Source organism: Triticum dicoccoides, chromosome 4B, assembly GCF_002162155.2.
Source record: "Triticum dicoccoides isolate Atlit2015 ecotype Zavitan chromosome 4B, WEW_v2.0, whole genome shotgun sequence".
NCBI classification, from domain to species: Eukaryota; Viridiplantae; Streptophyta; class Magnoliopsida; order Poales; family Poaceae; genus Triticum; species Triticum dicoccoides.
Window position 1 is genome coordinate 681,637,283 of NC_041387.1, and position 10,567 is coordinate 681,647,849.

Genomic DNA, 10,567 nt, shown 5'->3' on the forward strand with positions numbered 1-10,567 from the left:
GGCATTGCCCCTACCCCTACCTCCTCCTCGTCGCTTAAGTCCTATAAATCAATCAACGCCCCCCTCGTTCGTTTCCACCTGCAACGGAGATATCGCCTATTAATGTTGCTATGATAGGTTCTATATATGATTCTTGCGTTGGATTACAGAGAATTCACATGAGATATATGCTTTAACATCTTCGCGTTGCTATGGAGATATATGCATGCTACTATCTCCATCACATGCGGATGTGAGGCCATTATGCCACCCACATAGATCGATTTATAGCCATAGAAAGTAGCATAAACTTGACGTTAGTATCAGATGGCGAGGAGAGGCAGGTTGCAAAATCCAGTAGCTCGTTGAGGGAATGGTTTACGTAGTTATCACAATGGTGCCCTTGTGCTTCTGATATTGCTTAAGGTGATGTGGCAAAACGCCCCTTGCATCAACTGCCCACCTCTTTGCAAGGTGCTTTTTCTCCGGTATTTCTTTTAGTCGTCCTATTACTATTAAACTGGCACCAACATCCAGAACAGCACATTTTCCATCAAGCTCATATATGAACTAATCCCATCCGTTCCTAAATATAAGTCTTTTTAGAGATTTTAACATGGACTACACACGGAGCAAAATGAGTGAATCTACACTCTAAAATATGTCTATATACATCCGTTTGTAGTCCGTATTGAAATCCCTAAAAAAGACTTATATTTAGAAATGCATGGAGTAGTTTTTTAAGAGATAAAAGTTTTTTATTTTAGATAATGCCCTTTGGTTAGGTTTTTTCTGTTTGAGTGGGTATGCTCCATGGATCTCATCTTTTTTTTTTCGAGACAACCCGTGGATCTCATCTGTATAGTGGATGAAGTTGGCTCTGGGCCGGGCTTATGTTATTTTGGGGGGCCGGGCCGGGCCGGGCTTATGTAACTCCGATGGGCCTGAGATAAGAATCCATCGAGTCTGGGCCTGAAATAAGAACCCATCGAGCCCAAAGAGAAAGAAACCCTCGCCGCCGCCTCGTCCTCCCTCCCTCTTCTATTCCCCTCCCCTCTCCTCTTCTCTTCGGCGGCGGATTGAGACAGACAGAGTCGAGACCGAGCGAGCTAGGGTTTGTCGCGGCGGCGGAAGGAAGGAAGTCGGGAAGTCGGGAGGGAAGATGAGCCGCAGCCTGGGGATCCCGGTGAAGCTGCTGCACGAGGCGGCGGGGCACGTGGTGACGGTGGAGCTCAAGACCGGCGAGGTCTACCGGGGCTCCATGATCGAGTGCGAGGACAACTGGAACTGCCAGATCGAGAACATCACCTTCACCGCAAAGGTACCTCCTTTTTCTCCTCCGCCTCCTCCTTCCTTCTCTTGTTCCCCTTCCTTCTCTTGGTCTCATCTCCAAATCTGGTGTGGCGTGGTAGGACGGCAAGGTGTCGCAGCTGGAGCACGTCTTCATCAGGGGCAGCAGGGTCCGCTTCATGATCATCCCCGACATGCTCAAGAACGCACCCATGTTCAAGCGCCTCGAGGCCAGGATAAGGGTACGCCCCCATCCTCTTTCTTTCTTTCTGTTTTTTTTTGTTTTGTTTTTTAGCGTCAGTTAATTCATATGTTGCTGCTGCTTACTGACTTTGCTTCCCTGCCGCGTGCAGGGCAAGGGGTCGGCCATCGGCGTCGGGCGCGGCCGTGCCGTCGCCATGCGTGCCCGGGTAAGTAGCTTTCTCAGCAATTTACACTTTGCAATTGACCCTATACAGCACTTTACAGTCAGTCGATACATTGAGTTGGAACAACTTCGAATTAGGACAGACTAATGTATGCAACCAGTAGACTTGGGGCTCCTATGATGATGCACACTGTCGGGGACGGATAGTTGGCCTCTTAGTTTTCTACTGTTGTTAGTCCTCATTCTGCGCTCTAGGCAATTTTAGAGTTGCTTAGGGCAATGAGTTGGAACAGCTTTGAATTAGGAGATATTAATACCTGCAACTGATAAGTCTTGGGGCTCCTATGATGCACAATGTGCTGCTGGCGGATAGTTGGCCAATTGTGACATGTTCATGCCTACGAGACCTGCTACCAGGGGTTAGTTTGGCGCTCTAGGAAATTTTAGACTTGCTTAGGGACAGGTTTTGTACATCAGAGGATGACAGATTTCTTCTTGCTGTGACCGCTGCGCGTCGCAATTGGCGGGTGGGTGCTAATTAAAAGGCCAACAACATCAAACCCTCCCCTAGTAGCTACTTGCGTTGTTTCTTGTTGTCTAGGTGGGCAGTGATACCTTATTATGTTTCTTTTTTCTTACACCTGGTGGATTCCTAGTATGACAAGACGAAACCTAGAGCCTGTGTTCAGCATTATATCCTACGTATTCATCGTTTCCTGTGACATTTTATCCATGGTTAGAACTAGGGAACCTGAATTCTGCTCTCTGAAAAATAATGCGGGATGCTGGAACAGTTTATTGTAAGTTTGGAACCAGGGAAACGTTGTTGGTGATATTATCAAAATTTGAGCAACTAGGATGTAACTAGCTAAGATACTTGGCTTATTGCCATGTGCTCTTCACACTGATTCTAAAATTGTAATCATCATAACACTAGAAACTATTTATGAACGAAAAACTGAAAAAGGAAATATGAACTATCCGTTAGTTTCAGGCATTTAGTTTTAGTTCTTGACAGTATCCCATTAGGCTGTGAGTAAAAACTGGAATTATATAGGCTTTAAATTTTAAATGTAATCGTTATATAACTAATGCATAATCTAATTTGGAGTTATTTTTCTTTCTGGCAATCCTCACTTCTCAGGCATCATCATTAGGCTAACTGACAGTTTCTTACAAGTCTTGTGCATAAGATGATTATAATTTCTTCCTGTTGTGAACATTTGCGTTTGGAGCTGGTGATTAAAATAGTCTTGGGGTTCATAAGCACATGGAGCTACTGATAGCTGGTCTATTGTTTTTTAAAAGAAGTGTTTGGAGAGATATTATTTCTGTTGCTGCTTCTGATTAAGCCCTGTCTTTCTCTTCTTCAAAACACACATAGCCTATTATGCTTCTTGTTCTCTAGGTGGGCAGTGATACACTGTTATGTTTCTTTTTTTTCTTACACATGGATTCGTACTATGGCAAGACAAAACAGAGAGCCTGTGTTCATCATTTATACCCTATGTTTTCATTGTTTCCTTTGACATCTTATCCATAGGCCACAGTTAGAACTAGGGGACCTGAAGTCTGCACTCTGATAAATAATGTGGGATGCTGTAACAATTACTTTTGGAACCAGGGAAACATTGTGGGTGTATGTTATCAGAATTTGAGTAACTAGGATCTAACTAGCTAAGAAACTTGGCTTATTGCCATTGGCTCTTCACACTGATTCTAAAATTGTAATCATCATAAAACAAGAAACCATTTATGCACGAAAAACTGGAAAGGGAATATGAATTATCCATTAATTTCAGGAATTAAGTTTTAGTTCTTTTTACGAAAGTATCCCATTAGGCTGTGAGTCTGGAATTATATTGCTGTAAATTTTAAATGTACTAATTGGTATCTAACTAGTGCATAATCTAATTTGGAGCAAGGATTACGAGTCGACGAGTCGACGAGTCGTTCCGAGGTTGAGACTCATAGACTAATCGGACTAGTCTTAGACTAGTGCTGGACTAGTCGACATAGTACTGTAGTACTCAACTACTAATACATAGTAGCAGTATGGAGTAGTATGTAGTAAACTGTACAGCACATTACAGGCCAGCAGTGCTAGCCAACACTAGTCAGGCCCAGCCCAGCCCAGCGCCACACAGCACGCCCCCACCAGCTGGCCCATTTGGGCCCAAGTGGCTATCCTATACTTAACTCACGTCCCAGCCACTGGAACCCTAAGATCCCAATCGATCCCAACTCAGCCGCCAGTGCCAACACGCACGGGAGCACGTGCGCGTGCCCTGCGCCTCTGGCCGCTTCCGCCGGCGAGCTCGCCGACCACCGCCGTGCCTCCTCCCTTCCTCCTCTCTCTCTCTCTCTCTCTCTCTCTCTCTCTCTCTCTCGTCTCAGGGCCGCGCTCGCCTACGGGTCATGGCCACGGCCGCCGCCCGAGCACGAGCTCCAGCCGGCGGCCGCGCCTGGCTGCGACATCCGCCGTCCCGGTGATGAGTGGCGGCGGCCTCGTCCAGCAAGCTCATTTATACCTCCAAAGTTTTGAGTCGCTCGACTCGATTTGGTCGACTAGCCCAGACTAGTCGTCGACTAGTCCATCCACCGCTCGACTCGGTCTGCTAGTCTACACGAGAAATGCAGTCGACACTCACTTTGCGACTCGTCGACTAGTCGAGCGACTAGTCTAGACTAGTCGTTCGACTCGTAATCATTGATTTGGAGTTACTGTTCTTGCTGTCAAATCCTCACTCCTAGGCATCAACATTAGGCTAATTGACAGTTGCTTACAAGTGTTGTACATAAGATGATTATAATTTCTCCCTGTTGTGAACATTTGCACTCGGAGCTGGTGACTAAAATAATCTTGGGGCTCCGAAGCACACGGAGCTTCTGATAGCTGGTCTATTGTTAAAAAAACATTTGCGTTCAGAGCGATATGGTTGCTTTTGATGCTTCTGATTAAGCCGTGTTTTTCTGTTTCCTCTTCAATATAAACACATAGCCTACAATGTAGAGATAAATGTTCAAACGCACGAGACCCAGAACTAGGGCTAGTCTTCTTAGTTATCTAGTGTTAATCCTAGCCCCACATTGGCAGACTGGGAGCTGCTAACAAGTCCTATACTTGAGATGATAGCAATTTCTTCTTGCTGTGAACACTGCACCTCGGTAGTCAGTGTTACTTTGAATGCCGACAAGCTTCCATCTCTCATGTTCAGTTGATGCTGAATCTTCCCTTAGCTATTTATGTTTATGTCTTGTTGTCTTGGTGGGTAACTATACCCGTCATGCTTCTTTTTCCCTAGATGTGGATCCGTAGCATGACAAGCCAAAAACTGAGAGCCCTTGTTCAGCATTACCATATATTATCCATGGTTGGAACTAGCGAACTTGAAATCGCTCTGTGAAAAACACTGTGGGGGTGCTTACAGTTCATCCCAGTTTGGAACTAGGGAACTAGGAATCTTCTCTCTGGAGAACATTGTGGGATGCTATATAACAGTATACTATGAAAAATTGAGTAACTATGGTCATGTACTAAATCTGAAAAAGAAATACGAACTATCGATTAATGTCATGCATTCAGTTTTTAATTCCTTTGAGGACAGTATCCCATTGGGCCACGGGTCTGGAAGTATTTCGGCTGATGAATTATTAAATCTTTTATACAAGTGTTATCACCCCTGTTCAGAATTGTAAGCCGTTTTGGATATTTCAATATGGACTGCATACGGACTGAAATTGGTGAACAAACACACTAAAACACGTCTATATACATCCGATTCAGAAAAAGAAAGTTAGAACATCTTATAATTCAAAACAGAGGGAGTTCCCAACTGCAGAGTTGTAGCATGAAGAAAAGCAAAACTGAGAGTCTATGTTCCAATTTCCCTGCCTTGTTGTTCCCTGTAACATTTTATCCGGTGCTGGAACTGGGAAACTTGGAATTCTTATCTCTGTAAAACGCCAGCAGTTTAACCAAGATTTGATTTAGGGAATTGGAAACATCAGTTATTCAGACTATTTCACTGATTCTAAACTTACAGTCATTATCTAGCTAGCGTCAATTATTTTATGCGGTAAAATATGAGAATGAACAAATAGCTATGTTGTATTGTTTGGCTTGTTATTATTGATCCTTGGATGAACTTTCTGTTTGGCAAACACAAATTAGTCCACAGCTTTATGTATACAAGTCACTAACATCTGAACTTGGCGAAAAAATGGATGCAGGCTGCTGGTGGTCGTGGTGGCGGCCCCCCAGTTGGAGGTGGACGAGGTGGCGCGCCTCCGGTGAGGAGGTAGATGATGTGAGCTGAGCCGCTGTCTGGTCGAGGAAGGAACTCGATGCTGTCTTTACTGGCGAAACAAAATGCTTGCGAGCTTATGATGTGCCTCTAGTTTAGTTTGTCGGTTTGTGCGAACCGATTTTCTCTATGTATGATGATGATGATGTATTGCTGTTGTTAGCTGTAAACATGGGTTTGACTTTGATGCTTCGTTTGAGGCTGCCGTTGGAATGGATTATCGTCTCTTGTGAAGCTTACTGCTAGTTAATATGAGTTAAACTATGACCACCATTATCTTCCTGATCAATTAATCAGTCAGGGCGTCTCGAGAGCAGTTTGTATGACTTATGAGTTTGTATCCTGCCTACAGCTTCGCCGTGGGACGTCGGGGAGGGATTTCCTATGTGACATTGTGAAAGACCAGGATGGGATGGGTAGGTTGGTACGTCGTGCTGCTCCCCAAGTTGACGCCCCGGGCTCCCGGCACGAGCAACGTGGCACAGTCGAAATCAATGTAGGCGGAAGTATACACTGTGCACTAATCCTGCCTTCTCTGGCCATTAGCGCTGTTTTTAATCGTAGGATCTACTCCCTTCGTCCTATAATATAAGAGTGTTTTTGACACTGGCGTACTGCTTCGGGTGTTCTTGGACGTTAGGTGGACGAACAACTTTGTTGACCCCATGTTACTGAGCTGCTACCGGACATCCACCGTAAAATTCGCCCAAATGGGCGAAGTCTGTTGTAGCTGACCAGGCTCTATGTCCATTTGCACCTGAGGTGCGAGGCCCGATGCGGAGAGGTGTCGTATCGCGACCGTCCGTCCGGCATCGGACGTCAACCCGCATCAATGACCAAGAGGCCTCCAATTTTGTAGCACGAGTTGCATCGGACGGCCAGCAATGACCAGGGCGTGCGATCAAAAGATCGAAATCAATGGAGGTGTGAGAGGGCCGGAAGTATGCGCAATTTTTATTCTTCTGTTGTTTATTTATTTTAGTATGCACAATTTTAATATTGTTTCAAGCTCACAAAAGGTTTATGTCGCAAAGCAACGGCTATTATGTCCAAGTATTGGTGGGTGGGATCGCCTGATAAGAGAGGATTACATTTGTAGTCATGGGAGGGCATGGCAGTTTCCAAATCTAGAGGAGACATTGGTTTTAGAGACCTACAATTGTTCACTGATGCCATGTTGGCAAAACATGCTTGGAGATTGTTAAACAAGCTGGTGAGGCTTTGTGTTAGGGTCCTAAGAGGACGAAATCCGTCAACAAGTGAGAGTGATAGAGGGGATTCGAGGAAAAATTGCTTGTTACCATCTCATACACTAGAGAGTTATTTATTTCACATCGAAACAAGATAGTTCTATACTCTAGAAACCTCTCAGAATCATTTGTAATATTCATAAATCTAACACTTTGAACCAAGTTGTATAGATATTTAAGAACACTATATAAGTGCACTATAAATACTAGAAAAATTAACTAATTTGTGGGGTTAACTTGATCATTTTGACATGCTTAAATATTAATGTGGTGCTAAAAGATTTACGCTATATATGTCGAGCTAAATTAATAAGATAAAATATTATTTGCTTAATAATTTATGAAAATATGCATTATAATATAGGCAACTTGTACTATTATTCTCATTGAGTATACTTCAAAATATTATTTAAAATATTATGTTGAAGGTTGTATTAGTATGAAGTGGATATGTTTGGTGACAATACAAATTATGACGGAGTAGAAATGTTTAGTATAAAAAATGAGATATGATCTATCCAAGTTCAACAACTTCATCATTGGTGTGGAACAATATTTTCGAGTCCAACCAGCAGAAACACTAGAGGTCCAACCAACAGCAGTATCATATAGATCAAAGCAAAAGGACAAGAGAGGAAAGAAGGATACATGATAGTAATTACCAGGAGAGCCGCTGTTTCAATTTTGTTCCCTGTCTTTTCATTGTTCCCTGGAACAATTTATCCAATGTTGGAGCGGAACTTGGAATTCTTATCTCCGAAAAACATTGTTGGACACTAGCTGTTTATCCAAGATTGGATGTTGTTTGGTGTACGGAATTCGAAGTGTCAAGGGGTGGGGGCTATTAATCGAAATATTAGGTGATGCTATAGAAGAGTGTGCTAACAAAATTCGAATCACTATGATTTTGTTTGTGAAAATACTCTGATGTTAAATGTACAATCATCATCTAGCTAGCATCTATTTATGCAGTAAAATACGAAAACAAAGGAATAACTATGTTGTATCGTATGGCTTGTTAATCCTTGGAAAACGATCTGTTAGCAACAGCTGTATATAATATAGTCACTAATATTTGGACTTGCTGAAACATTGATGCAGGCTGCTGGTGGTCGTGGTGGTGGCCCCCCTGTTGGAGGAGGACGAGGTGGTGCGCCTCCGGTGAGGAGGTAGATGATGTGAGCTGAGCCGCTGCCTGGTCGAGGAAGGAAGGAAGGAAGTCGCTGCTGTCTTCTTTACTGGCGAAACAAACTGCTGCGGCGGCCATGCTTGTGAGCTTCTTATGATGTGCCTCTAGTTTAGTTTGTTGGTTTCTGCGAACCGATTTTCTCTATGTATTATGATGATGATGTATTGCTGTTGTTAGCTGTAAACATGAGTTGACTTTGATGCTTCGTTTGAGGCTGTCATTGGAATGGATTATCTCTTGTGAAGCTTACTGCTAGTTAATATGAGTTAAACTATGACCATTATCTTCCTGATCAATTAATCAGTCAGCATGACGAAGAAGTTGACGTCCCGGGCTCCCGGCACGAGCAACGTGGCACGGTCGAAATCAATGTCCCTCCGCCTCAAAATTCTTGTTCAAATCTAAGGCAAGAATTTTGTGACGGAGGGAGTATAATATAAGAGTGTTTTTGACGCTGGCGTACTGCTTTGGGTGTTCTTACGTTAGGTGGACGAACAACTTTGTTGACCCCATGTACTGAGCTGCTACCGTTCATCCACCGTAAAATTCGCCCAAATGGGCTAAGTCTGTTGTAGCTGACCAGGCTCTATGTCCATTTGCACCTGAGGTGCGAGGCCCGATGCGGAGAGGTGTCGTATCGCGACCGTCCGTTCGGCATCGGGCGTCAACCCGCATCAATGACCAAGAGGCCTCCAATTTTGATCCGAGAATTCCAACCCCACAGGAGCAAGAGTTGCATACGGCCAACAATGACCAGGGCGTGCGATCAAAAAATCGAAATCAATGGAGGTGTGAGAGGGCCGGATGTATGCACAATTTTTAGTCTTCTATTGTTTATCTATTTTAGTATGCGCACTTTTAATATTGTTTCAAGCTCACAAAAGGTTTATGTCGCAAAGCAACGGCTATTATGTCCAAGTATTGATGGGTGGGATCGCCTGATAAGAGAGGATTACATTTGTAGTCTTAGGAGGGCATGGCAGTTTCCAAATCTAGAGGAGGCATTGGTTGTAGATACCTACAATTGTTCACTGACGCCATGCTGGCAAAACATGCTTGGAGATTGTTAAGCAAGCCGGTGAGGCTTTGTGCGGGTCCTAAGAGGACGACATCTGCAAACAAGTGAGAGTGGCAGAGGGGATTCGAGGAAAAATTATTTGTTGTCACCTCATATACTGAGAGTTATTTATTTCACACCGAAACAAGATAGTTCTATACTCTAGAAAACTCTCAGAATCATTTGTAATATTCATAAATCTAACACTCTGAACCAAGTTGTATAGATATTTAAGAACACTATATGTGAGTCACATGTAAGTGCACTATAAGTACTAGAAGCATCAACTAATTTTGGGGCTAACTTGATCATTTTGACATGCTTAAATATTAATGTGGTGCTAAAAGATTTACGCTATATATGTCAAACTAAATTAATAAGATCAAATAATATTTGCTTAATAATTTATGAAAATATGCATTATAATATAACCAGCTTGTAGTGTTGTTCTCATTGAATACACTTCAAAATATTATTTAAAATATTATGTTGAATGTTGTATTACTATGAAGTGGATATATGTTTGGTGAAAATATAAATTATGACGAAGTAAAAATGTTTAGTATAAGAAATGAGAAATGATCCATCCAAGTTCAACAATTTCATCATGGGTGTGGAAGAAGTAGGGACGAACTACCATCGCGTGAAGAAGCCGTTGTGTTGTGTGTGCTGCTGTTGCAGGTACTGTGAGGAGCAGGAGAAGAGGCGCATTGCTGTCCTGGCCGCTGCCCGCGCCAAGGCACACAAGGCCGCAGGTCTGTCCCGTCGTTGTCGCAAGTCAAAGGCGAAGGACATGCCCCCTCAGCAGAGGGGCCATGGCAAGCACGAGGGCCAGGCTAGGAAGGGCAACAAGAGCAACGCCGACGGCCGTGGCGGCACCCAGAACGTCCCCAAGCACGGCGGTGGCGGTGGCGGCCGCGGGAAGCACGGTGGCGGCTGCCGCGGCGGCAACCAGAGCGTCCCCAAGCACGGCGGTGGCGGTGGCGGTCACGGGAAGCACGGCGGTGGCAGGGCGAACCAGGGCGGTGGCCGCGGCGCCGGCGGCCGCAGGGCTCGCGGCTGAAGGAACCGAGGTATAATCCCCACTATATTTCCCTGGCACTCTCGTCTTCTAGTTTGAATCCCTTC

The 10,567-nt window shown here is 44.2% G+C and overlaps 1 protein-coding gene across 3 annotated transcripts; it reads left to right on the forward strand.

The window, feature by feature from the left end:
• The first annotated feature begins 984 nt into the window (after positions 1-984).
• LOC119292354 (small nuclear ribonucleoprotein SmD3b-like) lies at positions 985-8,577 on the forward strand. 3 transcript variants are annotated; one of them, XM_037571201.1, is made up of 5 exons: positions 985-1,300; positions 1,392-1,511; positions 1,623-1,679; positions 5,870-5,979; positions 8,405-8,577. In XM_037571201.1, the coding sequence occupies exons 1-4, from the start codon at positions 1,142-1,144 to the stop codon at positions 5,939-5,941; spliced, it is 408 nt and encodes a 135-aa protein (XP_037427098.1). In that variant the 5' UTR covers positions 985-1,141; the 3' UTR covers positions 5,942-5,979; positions 8,405-8,577. The 3 variants fall into 3 exon arrangements, with proteins under 3 accessions (XP_037427098.1, XP_037427099.1, XP_037427097.1); XM_037571202.1 differs by lacking the exon at positions 5,870-5,979 and having other exon boundaries at positions 8,295-8,577; XM_037571200.1 differs by lacking the exon at positions 8,405-8,577 and having other exon boundaries at positions 986-1,300; positions 5,870-6,232.
• Positions 8,578-10,567: the final 1,990 nt, after the last annotated feature.